Source organism: Anomalospiza imberbis, chromosome 3 (assembly GCF_031753505.1).
Source record: "Anomalospiza imberbis isolate Cuckoo-Finch-1a 21T00152 chromosome 3, ASM3175350v1, whole genome shotgun sequence".
In the NCBI taxonomy this organism is placed as follows: domain Eukaryota; kingdom Metazoa; phylum Chordata; class Aves; order Passeriformes; family Viduidae; genus Anomalospiza; species Anomalospiza imberbis.
The window spans coordinates 19,119,634-19,139,830 of NC_089683.1; the positions used below are offsets into that span (position 1 = coordinate 19,119,634).

Here is a 20,197-nt window from a genome sequence, read left to right on the forward strand (position 1 = left end):
GGAATGTGCTTGTGCTGACTTCAGTGGAAATTACCTGCAGAAATGCCTTCTCAGATCAAAAACTGTCTTCTTGCTCCCATCTTCAGCTCACTTTTATTTACATCAGTAATCACCCATTTCAAACATGTTAATGTAGCTTTTAAATTCCCTTTACTAAGGAAAACTGTTGTGGTTTAACCGCAATCAGGACCTCAGTCCCACAGAGTTGTTTGCTCCCTTCCAGCAGCATGGGGGAGAGAATCTGAAGTGTGAAAATGAGAAGACTTGTGGGTGGAGATTAACAGGTCAAGAAAAAGCCATACTCACAAGTAAAGCAAAACAAGGAATTAATTCACTGCTTCCCATGGGCAGTCAGGTGTTCGGCTATCCCCAGGAGAGCAGGGCTCAAGTGATGGTGTCTTGGGAAAAAAAAACACCATCACTCCAAATGTCCCCCCTTTCTTCTTCTTCTTCTTCCCCCAACACTGTATACTGAGCATGACACCATATGTTGTAGGATATCCCTAGGGTCAATCCCCACCCAGCTCCCAACTTGTGCACTCCCAGCCCCATCAATGGTGAGGTGGGGTGAGAAGCAGAAAGGCCTTGACTCTGTGTGAGTACTCCTCAGCAGTATGGAAAACATCCCTGAATTATCCACGCTGTTTCAAGCACAAATCAAAAACACAGCCTCATACCAACTACTTTGAAAAAAAAATGAACTCTATTCCAGCCAAAGCCAGTACAAAAAGATTTTAGTAGAGCTGTAATATATAAGAGATGATCCAATTATAAAGCTTTTTTCCCATTAACAAGCTAATGCTAAATAGAGATGAAAGCGTAAAGAAGGGTGGTTTTTCTTTAGTGAACCTGTATCCTTGCTGAGGACAGTAGGACTCCAAGATCCATAAAAAAGTTTATAGAACAGGATTTGTATTTGAGCAGCAAGGGCATATCACTGTGTTTGCAAAATGTCTAGATGTGCTGGGGAAAGCAATGGACATCATCCACTGCCTTTTCCCTTCTGAAGGAATGTATGTAGAAATTATCAAGTGGTTATGGGAGATTATTACATATAACACTTGTTACAGGCTATCCACTTTATGCATAGGAAGGTTTAGTTAATGATAAGGCTGTCAGCCCACAGGAAGTTCACTCAGTTCAGCCATTACCACACATACATGTCCTGAGGTGAAGGAGCACAGTGTTGTTTCCTCCAAAAATTCTATATTGGTCGTAGCTCTGAGTTGCACAACTGCATTAGTAAGTATGGGAACAGACAGATTATGAAAAGAGGAAAAGACCAAAAAAAAAAACAAAAAAAAAACCCAAAAGAACATCAAGACAGGAGCTGCCCTCTGCAGCTGCTTTCTGGAAGCTGTCTGATACCTACACTCACATGGATCCTCAGAGGACCTGTAAATTCTCAAACACTCAAAGCATTTAGGAGATGACAAATGTGAGGGAAGGAGGTTGGAGATGTAGATTTTTTCATATGCAGATCCTTTTTCTCATTAAATATGCTTTGCTAGAAATAGATACTGCATAAAAATCCTCTGTGATCATCCTCATCTTCTGAAGGGAAGATATGCAAATACCCCCTACAGTCAAACCTCCTGGTGCTCAGGACCATAGAACAGCATCTCATCCCAGGGTTTATCTGGGGTGGGTGCCCCCAAAGAGGCAGTAGCTCTGTAATATAGCTGCTTTACAAAACACAGGCTAGTAGCTGCAAATTTTCTCATAAATTGTTGTAGAGCTTTCAATATTTGCCTGAAGTCACATCCTGTCTTAACAGCAGCATTTCTCAGCTTCAGCATTTAAAAACATAAAAATATTTATAATTAAGTATTAAAAATTTTATAATTACAAAAATTACTTATCATTAAGAGCAATGGCTCTCCAGCTCTCCAGCCTGTCCACATCTTTCTGCATAGTGTGAGCCTAAACCGAGCACCGTGTTCCAGGTGTGGCCTGACAAGCACTGAGTGGGACAGTGACTTCTGTGTCCCTGTGGAGATGCCCTTGTTGATGCAGCCCAGTGCCCTGCTGGCTCTGTGCCACAGCAGCACCTCTCACTTACACTGAGCTTGTCATCCCCAGGACCCCCAGGTCCCTTTCCACAGAGCTGCTCCACAGACAGATAGGTCCCAGCCTGTGCTGTGCTCATGAATATTTTCCCAGGTGCAAGACCTTACACTTGTTTTGGTTGAACTTCATAAGATTCTTGTCAGCCCACCCTCCCAGCCTATCTAGGTCTTCCTGCATTGTCACTTTCCTTTCCAAAGAGTTCACTTTGGTATCACTCAGTTTGATCCTGCTGTCCAGATCACTTACGAAGATTGTAAACAGGATTGGGCCCAGTTTGGATCCCTGGGAGCCCCCACTTGTGGCAGGTTACCAGTTTGAAAAGGAGCTGTTTACCACCACCCTGTGTGCAACTTCTCAGCTAGTTTCCTACCCACTACACAGACCACTTGTCCAGACCATTACACATTTCTCTAGAAGGAGGCCATGGGAAACCATATCAAAAGCCTTGGAGAAATCCAGGTAGACACTGTCCACTTGTCGCTTCACGCCCCTCTCCCCCCGTCATTCAACCAAGCAGGTTACTTTGTCACAAAAAGCAAATTTGCTTTTGCAGGTCAAATCATGTGCTTCATCTCACTTGTGATAGCCCCCAGGAGGATTCGTTCCATAACTTTCCCAGAGACTGAAATAAGTCTAAAGAGCCTGTAGATCTTCCTTTAAGCCCCTCTTGTAGGTGGGATTGCCACCATCTCTCTTCCAATTTTCTGGGATATTCCCTGATCTCCACAACTTCCCAAAGATTATGAAGAGGCTTGCAACACCAGCCAGCACTCCTCACACCCTCGGGTGGGCAATTTCAGGCCCTATTGATTTGTAGTGCCAAGCTCCTGTAACAGTTCAGTTGCAGCTCTTCCATCAGTGATGGTGAATCTATGTTTGCATCAACCAGGAGTTTTGCTCCCAAAGCCTGGGGCCCAACAGTGTTGGTAAAGACAGATGTGAAGGAAGTGTCAAGAACTGCTGCCTTTTCTGCATTGCTGGTGACTAATTCACCTCTCCCATATAATAGTGGGCCCATAATTTCCTTCTGTTTCCACTTGCTCTCTATGTATGTAAACAACCATTTCTTGGAGTTCTTTACATTTCTATAGCCAGTTTCATTTTGAGCTATTCCAGCTGCATCTCTGCATCCCCTAGCTACAGTCTTGCCATTCCCAGTGGGTATTTGCCGACTTGTCCATCTGTGGTCCACTTCTCTTTTGGTTTTGAGCAGACCCAGAAGCATTTAAGCCAGTTGCAAGCATCCTTCAAAACACAAAGGATCCAAACTGCCAGCTGAATTATCAAGGCGCCCTAAGCTTCCAAAATACCCTATTTGTCAGGAGTTTGTGTCTAGCAATATCTTTTGAAAGGTGTTCTTGTGCTGTACATTGAAAATGGTAAAAACTTTGCAGAGACAATTTTTTTTTCTATTCATGAAACATAAATGCTGTCAAACTCCAGATTTGTAAGAAGCTTTGAATATGCAATGCATTGAAGTATTTGATTGCATCTATTTCTAGCCAGGTCTTTTGTCAGGTCAACTCCTGTCCATGCTTTTATTTGTTGCTACAGTAAGTTGACAGAGTGCCACATTTGTGTCAAAATTAATTCACTGTTTTACTTTTTCTTTGGTAGGCTTTTTAAGTTGTTTAGGGTGTTTGTTCATTTGGTCTTAATCTGCCTGTCCCCTTCCTGCCATTGATTTATTTTGCTGTTTCCCATCTTAGTTTTTCCCTACAAGCTGTACATTGCAATTCAGCAGGAGAACATTATACATCATTAAGAGTATAGAAGAACTAACCAAATTCACTACATTTAACAATAGCTACAATTGACAATGATAAGCATCATCATGATAGCATCATTTAAAGATGACAGGCATGGAAGTGCATTGACATGTCCAAGAAGACAAGGAAAGAAATGTGGCAATTAAATGTAATAATAATATACATAAAGGAAAAAAAATTAAATCCGTGTGGTGGGTCCTGCAGTGCAAAGGATTTTTTTACTTAGTAATTTTGTGTTGACCTTAAAGGAGAAGGTCTTCCTTAAACCACTTTTCGACACCTTCCTCTTCCCATCCTCATTCTCTCCTACAGTAGTGTTCTGGTCCTCTTCCCTTCTCAGTCCCTGTGGCTCCTGTTCAGCATTCTTACTTCCGAGCTTCTCGGTCCGCAGCATTTGCAGAAGTTGGTGCAGTGGCAGAAGAGGACAGGCAGTCTCAGGTGTTACTTCCAGCAAGCATTCTTCTGCTCCAGGCCCTACAGCCCTGAACAGGGCTGGTGGAAGGGAAGGCTCCCACTTACACACACAAAGTACGTGAAGGTCTGGCGCTACACACTAACTCACATCCACTTAGCATGTCCAATGGACAGTCTGTCAGAGGCTTATAGCTCTGCCCGATCTACTTTCGTTTTTGTGAGGACAGCAGAATGCATCTCTAAACTCAGAGCAGCACCCCATGAAACGTCATTTCTTGCTCCAGTTCACGGACAGTTAGAGTTATTCACGGAATTATTTGGACTTTTTTGTTCTCCTCAGCAGGGACAAAATAATGTATATAGACAAAACAGTGGTATAGAAATATATTCTGAGAAATATAAATATTTTTCCTATGACACTTCAGAAAAAAAAAATGAGCCTGGCCTGACAGTTACCATTTAAGATTTCAGTCAGATCAGTTAAAATTTGGCAAAAGTTACAAGTGACTAAATGCAGAACCTGGTTGTTGAAAGAGTTAGGCCCTTTGCAGGTATTTCTGCCAGGTCTTTTCATTACAAACTGGAAGAAGGATGGAATAGCATTTTAATCAGATGTACCATTTGTTAAACTGGAAGGCTCTTGATAGATAATCTAAAACTATTTAAGTGGTTTACTTACCGTGGGAAAGTCACAGAGAAAATAATATAAAATCCATATTAGAAAAAGCAGACTGCACAATATAAACAAGAAAAATCATTTTGCTTAGCAGACCTGACAAATTACAGCAGACAGCAATTGTACAGGTGTTTGCAATGTGACACCTCCTTGATTTCAGGCACTTAGCAGAAGCTGTCTGGTTATAAGTCTGCTTGTTCTCATTCCAGACATAGCTCATAAAAAAGCAGAGAATACAGGATGACTTTTTAGATTTCAGGAGAGATGAATTTTCCTCTTGAAAGACTTTTTTCTCCTTGCTGTCCATACAAAGCGTTCAGAGAAATTGTGCTTCATTTTAAGTGCCAAAGTGAGTTGTACTTGGTCACTAAATAGATCACATGAAATTTTCAGCCATCTAAGAGCACTAATCTGAGATGTGTAGCTAAACATACACCTTACCTATATATACACAAGGAAGTCTCAGCCTTTCTACCTATTCAACAGCCCAGTAAATCCACTGGTCTTCAGGTCATCTGTCCCATTGTGGGCAGTCCCCTGACAGGAGAGAGGCTGATAAACTTTGCAGTAGCCAGCCCCCAGCTCCTGGGGCACTCAGTTGTGCCCTGTTAAGTGCATGGCTTAGTGCTAGGGCCACCTGTAAGTGATGTAATGTGCTGCAGTGGGTACTCACTCACCAAAGAATAAAGGAGAGATTTTTGAACAGTTATTACCCATTGGGCAAGAGCCAAACCTCCTTCCCTCTTCAGGGATGATACGGGTCAAAGCTCATTAACACAGGTGAGAAGCCCAACCACAAAACCTCTTTGCTGACTAAGCAGCTTCAGTTAACTAAATGTGATGTAAATTTGCCAAGGGACTACTGTGCCCAGCTGAAAGGCAACTTTAGCAGTGCTCTTACAGTTCCAGCATGTCAAGATTCATTAATCCCTTATCTGCTGTATATTTATGCCCCAGGGGGATTCCTATCAAATTGAATCTGCTCTCAAGGCCTTTTCTCTCAGCTTTGCCATGTTAACATTTCTGCATAATTCCTATTTTTGTTTTTCTTACCTGATGCCGTATTTGTTCTTTTGATATGAGGGATAGGCATAATTAAACTATAACGCTACCTTACCTTTTAAATCTCCAGTAAAAAAACCCAAATACCTTCTCTTCTTCTGGGTGGCCATTTGGTGCCTCTGACTGACCAGATTTTAATGCTAATTCAATCCACCTCCCACTAAAATAAGAACATAATTATTTCCAGAATGTTTTTTTGAAACAATGAACAGATATTATTAAAATAATTTTGAAAAGCTTGCATTTTGTTTTAATCATAATGGCTATTTTTTAATGGCCATTTGGATAGTGGTTTGATTTTTCTTACTTCTGAAGCAAAGTTTTATTTTAACAGAATAAAATCTCAGCAACTTTCCTCAGCACCTTTGGAAAACAACTTGAATTAGTAGCTGTCACTTTCCACATTTCATTCAAGCTTTTAGTATTTTTAACTTAGATTTCCCTCCTGATTCAAAATTGAAGTTTTTCACAGCAAGCATTCAACTGTGAGTTGTAAATGCACCCAAAAAAGCCCAAAACAAAACAAAAAACCCACAAAAAACCCCAAACAACTAAACCAACCAAACAAAAAGCTTTAGCTGGGAAGCTAGACCTATAAAGGGCCACCTCAATAAAAATCATTCTTTTCCAGTGAAGAATTCTGAAACTGAGCTGAAGGGATTATTTTTTTCTGACACTTAACATCACACAAAGGCAGCTGGGGTTGTGTGGGGAGAAGAGATTCCTCTGTGAGTCACAGCAATCTCCATGAAAACAAAACTACCTTGTTTGCAGAACCTCTCTCCTGGATTCCCTTTGCTTCACATCTCAGTAAGAACCCGGGGAAAAGCCAATCATCCTTGAATGTAAATAAAAATGAGTGCTGGTTTAGGGAGGGTTCCTTTTATCTCTGCTGGAGTTGTGCATAGGCTATTTCATCCTTTAAGGTGTGTAGCAGAATTTACTCATGGGAATAAGGAAATCACTAAAGCTGATACCCTTCAACATAGGAAAAAAAGAGTGGTTCATGGATTTAATATTAAACTAAGGAATGGGCTACTTTGATCACCGAGTTTGATCTCTTAACTTGAACTTCAAACATTAGCAAATAGTTAAGGAGCTTAGTCGTAAAAGTAAGGTTTCAGCCCTTAACAAGATAAAATAGTCATTCTCACTGTGATCGGTATTTCCCTGAATTTCAAAAGGATTTACATTTGGGGCTTGTTTTGAATATATCTCTGGTTAAAAGAGGTCCCTTGAAAGTTACTTGTTCCTTCCTCTAGTCTATAGACAATGCTATTTTTAATAAACAAGAGAAGTATATATTTTCTTTTTGAAAAATCATTGTGGTTGTGAATCTGTAAACATCTTGCAGAGTTCATAAAATTTGTCCTCAGGATGCTTTTTGGGTACTACAGGTTGAGGTTCTGGTTTCTTTACACCCTGTTATTTCTTTCTTTGTAAACTTCAACATTTGACATACCAAATATAAATGTTGTGGTTTATTTGACATTTATCTCCTCCTTTCCCATATACCTACTTCTCTGTTTGGAAATTGTTTTCTTCATTTGAAAAGCCAAGTGCAAATGCTCCAGGTTCAAAAGGGACTAAACTGCATCTATCTACTGAGGGAAAAAATATATTTAACACACAGCTGGAACCCAGATAACTAAAATCGGTCACCCAGACAATTGCTCCACTTGATCAATGATCCTTCACTCTGGTGACTTCTGTTGTTTGCATCCCTGAAGACACTGCAGCTACATTCTTGAAACAGTTCAGCATTTTAGCCCACATTTATTTAATCTAAATTTCTTGGTAAGTGTGCACTGAACACTACCTAAAAACGCCTTTAAAACTTTTTCCTCCACTAATTTTCATTTTATTTTTGAATGAATTTCACCCTATTTCCACATTCACTGAATATATGGTGAGGCACTGGTTGCAGTAAGATAACCACAGTGCTAAACCAGAAAGAAAACTTCATACGTCACTTTATGTTCAACTCTAATAGATACAATCACCATACAGTCTTTATAGTATTTTGTAAGTTATGGCAGAGGGTGGTTTTCTAGGATGATGTGCCAGACAATACTTTTCTTTCTCAAATTAGAGGTTAAACCCAACAGTAGAAATTTATCAACAGCCAAGACACATTGCATCCCAACAAAATAAGGTGCTGATGGTCATCTGGTTGTTGATACAGCAGAGACTCACAGCTCTTGGTGAATCAGAAACTCAGAGGGAGTCCAGAGTTGGTTGCTGGTGCTTCTCAAATCCCCACCAAAATGCTGTGGCTTCAAGCCCTGTGGCATCCAGAGTCTGACAGAGATAATTCATGGTTTGGTACGTTATACTGAATTTATTACAGCAGCACTCCAGCAATGTTGTTAGAAAGCCTAACTCATTTTTATTCTGGAAAGAATACTCAACTGTGTTTATATCTTCTTATGATTTCTTGTGTTTATGAGAATAATGGCAGAAGCAAGTGAGATAACTGTGATTAATTTTACTAATTCTTTGCTGGAATGAGTGAGCTGCAGAATTATGTAAAAGTCAGCGTAAAGTTTGAAAACCTATGACAAACATCAACTGTAAAGGCTTCAAACTTAATAATAGAATATCCTGAGTTGGAAGGGACCCACAAAGATCATCGAAGTCCAGACCCAAGAATCACATCAGATGCCTGAGAGTATTGTCCAAACACTTCTTGAATTCCATCAGACTGTGACCACTTCCCTGAGGAGCCTGTTCCATTGCTCAACCACCCTAATATCCAGCCTCAACCTCCCCTGATACAGCTCCATAGCATACTTAATGTGAGGACCTAGATATAAAACTACTACCTAGATTGTTTCTCATAGTCTTTTTTCATTTCTGAGATATTTAAAACATGTATTGCATAACTCTTACAGCACTGAAATAACTTTCACTTCTATTAATTTGTTTGCCAATAACAGGAAAAAAATAAAATCATATCTACTCCTGTCTACTTCTGTCCTTCTGTCTCCTTCTACTCCCCGGTGTTCTAGAAATCTCAAGCAACTCTCAGACTCACTGGGATCTCAATTCAAACTTCTTGGTTAACTTTACATTTCTGTAGGGTTCAGCCTTTGTACAACAGCCCACTTTTGGTGCAACACTGCCTTGACCTTGTTTTTCATCTTGTCTTCCCATATAGCCCGAGTTCTTTTGGCTGTTCTCAATTCAAAGAATGGTTGCCTTCAGTAGAAGTAAACATAATCAATAAGATAGGAGGTAGAATGTCCTTGCAGAGTAGAAGCTTATTCTAAAAGTCCTAATTTACTTTTTAATTACTTAGAACAGTTTTAGGTAACTTAATTAGGAACAGAGCAAAGCAAAAGGTGTGCACATTGCTATCTTTGACTAACTAATCTCTGAAGAATTTAGACAAGTTAAACAAACTGTAGTAGAATTCAATACTCTTCATTTAGGTTACTAACTTGGTATCTGCTTCACTGAAACTGAAAGTGCCTGGCTCAGGAAAGTGAGCTCATCTGCTAACAATACAATATACAATTAAAGAAGAGACAGATTTGCCAGAGAAGATCTGCAGAAGAAGGCAATGGCATGGTCTGGCTTTGGCATCTTCCTCTGTGGTGAGCAGGATACGTTCAGGAGTTTTGAATGCTTTCTTAAATTGCATAAAGCCACTGGAAAATTTAGGACCATCTGTCCATTCATAGCCTCTTCTAAGGCCAGACATGTAACAAGCTAAAGGTGGTCATAGAGGTGCATGATGCCCAAGTTAAAGCTGTGCATGTAAAGATTGGGGAAGCAAAAAGAGGAAGCTTGTGGATTAGACATGCAGATATATTGCAAAAAATCCATTTTGGTCATAGCCCTCCTCTGTCTGTACATTTTGTATTAGATCGCCAGTGGGTTAGAACAAAACTAATCTGGCTATTAATGTGGAAACCGTTTACATCCTCACTAGTAAGCCCAAAAAATAGGCAGCCCTTTGCCTTTCCTCTCACTAAGTCATGATTCAACTGGGTGCCTCCAGAAGAAGGTAGATAATCCGTGCAGAAGGACTCTCAACAGTTCCAGCAGCAAGGATGGAGCACAGCACCCAGATCTTTGTGCTTCAGTTTAGGCAGAAGGCTGCAGTCAGGCAGAAGGGTGCCTGAACTGCAGCCAAGCTGCTCCATACAAGCCTACCGTGGCAATACATCTCTCTCTAGTGGTGATGGGCCACAGACAGTTGCTGTTGGGAGCTAGAATGTGATTACCCTATTTTTTGGAATAGGAAAGCTTAGTATTGCACATATGGAGCCTTGCACCTGGGGCCTCAGGTGCACACCTTGGAGCACCCTAGTGGAGAGATAACCTTCCAGACTAACCAAGAAGATATCTACAGGTTTAGGCAGTCCTGAAAACTTGGTGTGTAGAATCACGGCTTGGGAATAAGTTTGCGTCCTTGGCTCCAAAATTTGGATTTAGGCACACTGAATCACACAGTAGATTTCTAAGGCTTCCGAACAAATTTGATTTGTTTGATTATTTTTCTCTTTGTTGTTCTAGGATCCAGGTTTCTTGTTGGTCTGTTTGAATGCTGTACCCATAGGCTGTTTGAGGGCTGATTTTATTTTGAGGGGTTGTCATCAGTCAAGAATTTTAGAGAGGAAAAGGCTATAGAACAAGATGAAAGTAAACTAATGCAGTTGGTTTTATGCCCAGTGATGCTAACTTCTTCTGAAAAAGAGTGAGGACAAAATATGAGAAAATTCATTAAATCAACTGAAAGGTAACAAAAATTAAGTCAATTAAATGATGCAGAAACTTTGCATATACTGTTATCCCATTTCCTTCTCTGTGCCAACATTTTCTCGCCTCCTTAATTGTCTTCAAGGCTCCCTTTGACACTTCAGGAGGGCAGTTGTTTATTGTCTTCAAGGCTCCCTTTGACACTTCACGAGGGCAGTCACACACTGAGTCCTTAGCAGACCTTGGAGTAGTAATTTGGCATCCTACCAACTAGGCTACAGCCAAAAGCTACTTAGCCATGCCGTTTCTTGATACTACTAGTATTATTTTATTATACATCTTCTTAGTCACAAAGCTGTATAAAATGTTGAACACAGATTCTTTTGCTGAGAAAATAATTTTTAAAAGAGATTTTCCTAAGAGCGATCCTTTTTTGTATGAGTGCACTTGATAATAGTAGCTCAGGCTTTTCAGAGAAATGTTTTCAATAATTAAACACTATACCTAAATTAGAGGACATTATTTAGAAGGAAGTTGCATCTTAAAGAAATGCTTTTAATCAAAGACACCACTTTCCTCCATATTACAGAGCAATTACTTGGGTATTAGATTTGAGTCTGATTTGCACAATTAAAAATTGTAAAAAACACATTCCTTTGGATCTGGAGCAGAAATATAAATGTGCCTGTATGCAAGGAAAAGTACACGACATTACCCAGTTTGCATGGCTATGAAAACTGAAATGTTGAGGCAACAGGACATTATTTAGTAAACTTCCAAATTCTCTTCACTAAAGGTAAAGCTTCCTTCGAATAAGATTATAGTTTTCCATCATTAAATTAGATTGTATATGTCTTTTCTCTTATTTGCAGTTGTGTAACTACGTAAAAGATGTAATTTTGGAAAAAAGGGGGTAGTTCGGTATACCATTGTTTGTTAAATACTGAGCACTGACTGATCTGTATTTTAATTTTTACAATAAAGACTGCTATGACTATGTTGGCTACCAAAATATTTTGTACAATGTAATTAAAAAGCTTAATATTTTGGCAATGTGAGACAGAAGAGATAACTGAATGTACATCCAAAAATGTAACAAATACTCATTATAAAACATATATATCCCCCATTAAAACAAGGTCATTTTTATTGGAATTACTTTCTTTGGGCTCCAACAAAAAGCCAACACATAGTTACTGCCACTTTAAGAAAAAATTTAGAAAAGGGCAATTTAGCTAGCTCAGTAGGTGATATTCACAAAGAAAAGCAGTTTATAAGAGCTAGTCATTTGGATGTGAGAGGTAGCTCATGTCCTCCTCTCAGCATTGAGTTCTATGTTTGAACATTTGAATCAAAAAAGGGTGGAAGTTCAGAGCAGGGACATGTAAATTCAAATGGGAGTATTTACACAGTAACTGCTTTTAAAATAAAACGTTTTATTCAAAGTATTTTGTCTTAAGAAAATTGAACTGTATATCTAACTTCTATATTAGCTGTCTATACAAAAAGAATTTGGAAGAAAAACAAATGAAATCACTACTGGTAAGTCCTTTCTTTTTTCAGACTAGTGTACTCTTTCAGTACTAGGCAGTGAAGATAAACTATGTCTCTGATACTGTCTTTATTACAGGTTTGGATTACAGATTTCTTTTCAATGACCTGCCAAAATTAACAGGCTCCTTACTGTTCACAGTTTATCAGGATGCCCCAGAGCTACTTCAGCAATGAAGAAAGCAAAGCTGTCTGGAGAACAAATGCTAACAATAAAGCAGCGGGCCAGTAATGGTAAATTCTTTAATAATTACATTCTTAAATACTAGTTCTCTGTAAGCTAAAGTTGCCATTACTCTACTGCCTTTTTTCCTACATGTATAAATCCACTCTATATAAATTGTGAATTCACTGTCAGTAGAAGTGAAACCAGGTCTTATGCTCTGGAAATGTGAGCCAGGAGTAGAGCAGTCACGCTGAGTTATGTCTATATAAATCTAAAATTCTAAAATATTTCAAAGTAGAATATACCATGATAATTTGCTGTTTCACATTTCATTCATCAAAGGGTGACAGTTAGTCTTATTTTGTTGTGGGATTCAGAAGAGAAAAAGGGTTTATTTCCAGAATGTCAATTCCTCCTGAGTTCCCTTGAATTCATTTGGACCTATGGCTCTATAACCTCTGGCAGATGGAGATGGCTTTGTGCCATTTCAGCTCCAATAAACTGCAATTCTTCCTGGGAGCCTTGAGTTGCAGGGAAGTTGATGAAGGTAACTTGGATGAAAGTCAGGATAGTATCCTGGTAGTTGAAGTGCAGTAAAAGCAAAATGCAGGTGCTTCATTTCAAGTAAGTAATATGATAAAGACTTGACTGGGAGGTGCCCAAGTCCTGAGTTTTCCTGGAACACTATGTAGTCACTTAGTCTTTGACAGTGCATGCCTTCTTAACTGTTGGTGTTAACTGCATTTAGAGCCACAGAGCATTTGAACACAGTGCAGGCAGCACCTCAGCCCACATGGCCAGCACAGCTGGAGAAAGCAGTGGCTGCCTTTGTTTTGCCTGAGTTTGTAACCGGGGAGTGAAAGATCTGGATGTTATTTTCTCCACAACCGGGTAGTACTGGAAACTATAAGTATCTGCCATGCTCAGGAAGAATGCCTTAAGGCGTAATATGTGGGTATTTTGGCTACTTGGACACATGGCCTGCCTGAACAACCCAGTGGACTTCTGTGATGGGGTGACTACATCAATGGACAAGGGAAGAGCTGCAGATGTCACTTACCTGGACTTCTGTAAAGCCACAGCCATGGTCTCCCACAATATCTTTCTCTCTAAATTGGAGACAGATGGATTTGATAGGTGCAGTGTTAGGTGAATAAGGAATTGGTTGGATTGTCACATCCAGAGGGTAGTGGTCAATGGCCCAGAATCCCAATGGACATCAGTGACAAGTGCTGCCCCTTAGGTGTGGCAGCAGCTCTCTGGCCACAGAGAGCAACAGACAGCTTTCCCAGGCATTTTCCAGGGGAAGGCTGTGAGAAGATCAGAGAAAATAATGATTAACAATCTTTATCTTCACTTGCTGCACCTGTTGTTGTGTACATGTGGAATGTGTTATAGAGATTTGTTTACCAAAGGGTGATTTCTTAATTGGCCAGTGGTGATGGTGTTTGGATTCAAGGACCAAGTGGGTCCACCTGTATTGTGACTGTCTGTAAGGGCAATGGGTTTCTTAATAAGTATAATATAATAAAGTGATTGATCAGCCTTCTGAGAAGCATGGAGTTAGTGCTAATTATTACCCCTTCAGGGATGCCATGTTACGACACCTTAGGGGTCCATATTGGGACCAGTGTTATTTAATATCTGCATTAATGACATAGACAAAGGGATCGGATGCACCCTCAGCAAATTTGCAGATGACACCAAGCTGTGGTGCAGTGACACTCCTGAATGACAGGATGCCATCCAGAGGGGCCTGGACAGGCTGGAGAAGTGGCCCATGGGAATCTTATGCAGTTTAACAAGACCATGTTCAAGGTGCTGCACCTGGGTTGGGGCAGCCCCCAGTATCAACACAGGCTGGGGTGAACAGATCCAGAGCGGCCCTGCTGAGAAGGACTTGGGGGTGCTGGTGGGTGAAGGCTGGACATGACCCAGCCATGTGCCCTCGCAGCCTGGAGAGCCAAACGTGTCCTGGGCTGCATCAGAGGCAGCGTGGGGAGGGGATTCTGCCCCTCTGCTCTGCCCTGCTGAGACCCCACCTGCAGTGCTGCATCCAGCCCTGGGGTCCCCAGCACAGGAAGGACATGGACCTGTTGGAGCGAAGCCAGAGGAGGCCACAAAGATGATCAGAGGGATGGAGCACCTCTGCTGTGAGGAAAGGCTGAGAGAATTGGGATTGTTCAGCCTGAAAAAGAGAAGGCCTTGAGGTGACCCAGTTGCAGCCTTCCAGTACCTGAAGGGATCCTACAACAAACATGGAGAGGGACTTTTTACAAGGGCACATAGTGACAGGACAACGGGGAAAGGGCTTATAACGGCAAGAGCGTAGGTTTAGATTGGATATTAGGAAAATACTCCTTACTGTGAGAGAGGTGAGACACTGGAACAGGTTTTTCAGAGAAGCTGTGGATGTCTCATCTCTGGAAGTGTTGCAGGCCAGGCTGGATAGAGCCCTGAGAAACCTGGTCTAGTGGAAGGTGTCCCAGCCCATGGCAGAGGGGCCAAAACTAGATAATCTTCCCTTCCAACCCAAGCCATCCTATAATTCTATGATACCTTTCCTCTCAGAGTCAGGCACTGTTGGGAAAGGTGTGAAAGATTCACACCTGCAGAAGAAGGAGAGAGGGAACACGAGTTTCTCTGGCTTTAGGTGTTCACACTTTGACTTGAAAAAAGACAGATCTGTCTTTTCCCAGGATTATTTTATGCTTCCCAGGATTTTTTATGTTTTGTTATATTAATTATGAGGATACATAAATTAAACTGTTACAGTTTATTCCTGTCTGAATTCTTAGAAATGCAGATACCATTAAAATTCTGTTTTTTTCAATATCTATGTCACAAAATGTGAGAAAGCACTTTCATTTTAAAATTACTTTATATACTGTTATTTATTAACACCCTTCTGAATTCTTCATGAACCATTCTGAGCCTTCATCAAGCATTAAAAGCAACTGCAGAATCACAATATATCCCAGTGCATCAACAAAATTTCTCTTTGTTGAGAAAAAAAAATTCTGCATTAGTTACAGGTTCTCTTCATAATGCTGTAATATGAAGAGATTACCATGTTAAGATTTTTTACTTTCCTTCAGAAGATCTGTAAGTGGACACACTCTTTAAATAAATTACATATGACAGCGGTGAGGAATTTGTTGCTGCGGGTACATTTCTTATAATATAAAGTTAAATGAGAGTATATAAAGTGAAAGGTCCTTTTGATCCTCCAGGTATTTTCAACATTTTCACTGGAGAATTACTGCAATTTTGAAAAGAAAAGTAGTTGAAAATACTTCTTTTTAACTGCAGAATAAAAGTTTGAAGAATGCTTCCTTTTTTGCGTGAAATAAATTGATTTTTAAATATGGAAATAATTAATTCACTGAACACTGATTTTAACCTTAATTATTTTAACACCCCTTTTATTTTTATGTCACACAGGTATAGAAAATGATGAAGAAATTAAACAGTTAGATGAAGAAATCAAAGAACTAAATGAATCCAACTCTCAGATGGAAGCTGACATGATTAAACTCAGAACTCAGGTAACAGTTTTATGAAGCCCTAAATTCAAGCTGCTTTTTCTACATGACTGATTAAAAAATATAGGAAATCTATTGTTCCCTTATATGTTAAAATATCTATGCATAATTTGCTATTTATAAAATCTGAAAACAGATTTTATTCATTATGCAATTTTTTCATCAGTTACCAACAGTAAAAAAAAAAAAAAAACAAAAATAACTCAGCAAAATACATTCTTTAAAATAATGGCAAAACATGACCTGTCATGTCAGCTTGGTATTTCCCCTTGATAAGGCTGTGCCTTTTTAATAGCAGTTAAAATATTGTGTGACAACGTGGTCGTTAACATAAGTTACAAGGTGAAGGAGCCCAGATGAACAACATGGCTTTTGCCATGACTTACAGAGGAAATTTAGACAGAGAAGTGAGTACCTGTTACACTTCATCATGTGATACACTAAATGCAGCCCTTGGCAACAGTAGTGGTTCCAGAGATCCAGCTTAATTCTTTTTTCATTCCATATAAATTTGTTGGGGAAAAGAAAGCAGAAAACCTAACATTAGACTATTAGCTAAAATCCCATTATTCAGTAGTCCTAAAACTGGATGGAAAAAGCAAAAGAAGAAAATCAATTGCATTCCCCTATAATTTTTCAGTGTCCAGCATAGATTCTGGTGCTTGTCTCTTCACATGACTTGAGCACAAACAGGAGTGAAATTCATCACAGACACCACATGTCAGTCTTTAGTCCCATGATCATAGTCACTGAGATGATCTCAACAGAATCAGAGTAAACCATTCCTTGTTACTTTTTTGTCTTCTGCTTGTGGAGATGGGCACCATGTCCATTCTCCTTCTCCTCTTGTATAATCATAAATGCAAGGCAGGATCTACTTCTTCACCTTGGTTTTTATTTGATTTCCAAACCTTAGCCAGATTGATACTGAAACCTCACTTCTACTTTATGCCTGCATTCAGAGTTCCACTGTCATTATTCAGCTTTCATAGGATTTGATTCATGGTTTACACAGTTTCCCGATGTGACCAAATATAACTGTAGGGTAATGAGGACAAAATCTGCAAGGACATAAAGCAAGAAGAATAATCAATGGCAGGAAAATTACATATATTTACTCTTGAGAAATTTGGTCATAAATTTTGAATCTGGCAGCTTCCAATTGCCTTATGGTTTCTTCTGCTTAGTACACTGTAGGTGCTATTCACATACAAACTGATATGGCTGAGTTTTTAAAAAATGTGAAGCAGTTTGGCTGTTACATGTACATTAGGTAAATGCTCCTATTTGTAAATCTCAGTAATTTACTGCACTTTTATATTTGGGCAGATGGATTGAAAAATAAAGCCACAATAACACTATCACAGGTATTAACATGTATTGACTTTCAGAGATTTATCTAGGAATTTCATAGCAAACTTTGATCTGAAAGGAGTACAGAAACCATACTTCAGTGGTCTCAGTTCCAGCTTTCATACTTCAGACGAGTGCCATTGCATATTCTTAGAAGTCAGATTAGGCACTTTGTGGGACCACTGAATGTTCTTGGTAAGAGAAAACTCAGCTGGTGATTTTACCATTAAGTTAAAATGATATTTTTCACACTTCAGCAGATTTAGAAAAAGGGTAGATTAAAATGATTAATGGGATTTTAAAAAGTAGAGCTACAAGAGACCATGAAAACATGATTTTGTCTACCAGTCATCTTTACTTCCTAGGATCTTCCTAAGCTAAACCTGCCAGGTTCTTGTCTAACCTGTTCTTTACTTCCCATACTAAAAATTCCACAATCGCTGGGTAATCTGGTCTAATACTTATCTGTTCTTACACAGCTAGCTATTAAGGCCTTGCAGAGAATCCCAACTGAGTTAAACTTCACAAAAAAATTCAGAGGCCTTAGTTTTGAATTCATACACTCCCCTGAAGATAAGGAATTTGCATTTACAACACACAGAGAGTTTACATCATAGTCATTATCAAACTATTAAGAGGATCAAAGTCAACAGTCCCCTTTATTTGCAAAAGTGAAATTATATTGGACATAACAAAATGTTTGCTGATAAACCTTTAGAAAATCATTGTGCAACTCAGATTTCAGTAGAACTTGACAGATGGGAAATATGCAATGGGAAAATAGTGGAAGTTTTATGAACACTAGAAGTAGCAACAGTCTTATTTGATACAGATTTGCAACCCCAATGATTGTAAGTACCAGTGAAAGTTTTTCATATGGCAGGAACAGGAAATGCTTCCATGTAGAATTTTTCTATTTAATAAAGTGAAAAGTCAATCCTTTTTCTTAGTTGGAGCAGTTATAAGACTCTCCTTTATTTAACTGCCTTTTTAATTAAGACTTTGAAGAAATTATTTTTAATCTAAGATCTCCTGGTAAATTTGTTCAAATTTAACATGCAAATATGAGAGGAGCAGAAACACATAAAGGTGAGAGGGAAAGAGCAAATCTGCAAATAACTGTGTGTTTAATACAAGCAACAGATTGTATGTATTTTCAGAATACATACAAGTAAACATTTCTTAGTTTTAGGCTAAAATATGGGGAGGGAAATTTCAGCTTTTAAATGAACAAATACAATAATTACATTTAAAACAGATGAACTTCCAGATGAATACTGAGTGAAGTGGTGAGATACGCTGATCATCTGCCACTGTATTTGCAGATACTCAGCATCTCATGAAAAAAAGCAAAAAAGATGATTCAAATTGCAATGCTCAGCTAGATAGAAAATCTGTAGAATGTCAAGTCCTGCTGAAGTTAGTGTGAGGTGACTGCAGTATGCCATACTGAACTGAGCCTTCATTGGCATCAGACTCCTCATTCTGGTCTGTAATATAAAAAAAAATTAGGATAGATATTGGAGCATGAATTGACTAAGAAGCACCTATGAAAGATGTTTTGCATTGGATACAGCATTTCCCACCGATATAAACAAGCTGAAAGCAAAATAAGAGAGGAGGATCAGGTGCCCAAGTTCAAAGATGAAGAAAGTATTTTTCCTTACTAATATATTTTGTGGAAATTAGCTCAAAATCAATTAATTGTGACAAAACCAAGTCCCTACAATACGGGCAACTTGGATTAACTGTAATATGCACCTGTAGTCAAAGCAAGAGATTCCTGGAGAGTGTTTATGTAGACGCATCACTTTTCAAAATTCTATCAACTAATGGGCTGTATTTCCATAGGCAGACTAAAAGTTTAAGTCCAAAATAAAATGTGATATGTCTAACTACCTGATTGTGCCACCAGTTTCCAAACATTTACTCACTCAAGGTCAAGTTAATATACACTTAAGAACCTTTACCCTTCTGCCTGTAACTGCTGCACAAACCACTGACCTTCCCATCAGCATTTTAATTGTGTCAATTCTTTCCATAGCTCACTCTCTAGGCTAGTATAGAAAAGGATAAATCTAATTTTGAGAATTCAAAACCATGTGTTCTTTGGCAGTTTTTCCACATCACTGGCTTCTTTTTTCTTGACAATGCATATTTTAACCTACACACACACAGTGCACACTTTACACTGTGTAATAGATGTTAACAGTTATCACCCCATGTGGAAAGTAAGGACAGGGCTACAGAGGAAAGTACAGAGAGATGTGAGTGAGCTCTGCATGTGCTCTTGATGAGCTGGCCATAAGCCAATGCTCATCTGAAATCCTTATAACTCCATTAGCACAATGCTCTCCACAAGCTCTTTCTCTCAGCAATGTTTTTAGCTCAAACAGGGCACCATGCAAGGTCAGAGCTAATGTGTCTGGTCACCTGGAAACACAGGCAGAACACAGTCTCAGTTGTTTTCACTTGTACATGAAGCAATGCCACAGGCCTATTTGCAATTATTCTTCAGTTTCTTCAGTTTTACAACACATTGTATGTATTGGAAACCTTCTGAATTTGTACATACATTGCAATAATATGCAGTTGTTCAGCTTTCAAAGCAGCCCTGTGAGTTTGCACAGTCATACTTACAAAGAGCTAAACACTGGCAGTAAGGAGCTGTGCATGCTTAATTAACAAGATCTATGTGTAGCTGAAAATATAAGAAAAGCATGACTTACTGCAGAATGCCCCTAAGATTGGCTTCCAGGAGTTTAACTGCATGGGTGAACTTGCAGAACTAAGGTCCTTAATGCCTTTCAACTGTACAAGAAAAGCTCTAAAGGAGTGGAATCAAATCCAAGTTCATTCACTCACTATTTCCACTATTGAAAAG

At 39.2% G+C, this 20,197-nt stretch overlaps 1 protein-coding gene across 18 annotated transcripts in view; it reads left to right on the forward strand.

Annotated features, from left to right (window-relative positions):
• Window positions 1–20,197, forward strand: part of MYT1L (myelin transcription factor 1 like) — a 316,920-nt gene that overhangs the window by 293,260 nt on the left and 3,463 nt on the right. For 12 of the 18 annotated variants that reach the window (XM_068183536.1, XM_068183538.1, XM_068183539.1 and 9 more), the window contains 2 exons: window positions 12,392–12,483; window positions 15,860–15,969. In XM_068183536.1, coding sequence (XP_068039637.1) covers window positions 12,392–12,483; window positions 15,860–15,969 — 202 coding nt within the window. The remainder of the gene's footprint in view (window positions 1–12,391; window positions 12,484–15,859; window positions 15,970–20,197) is intronic. The other 6 variants (XM_068183541.1, XM_068183544.1, XM_068183553.1 and 3 more) reach the window with 1 other exon arrangement.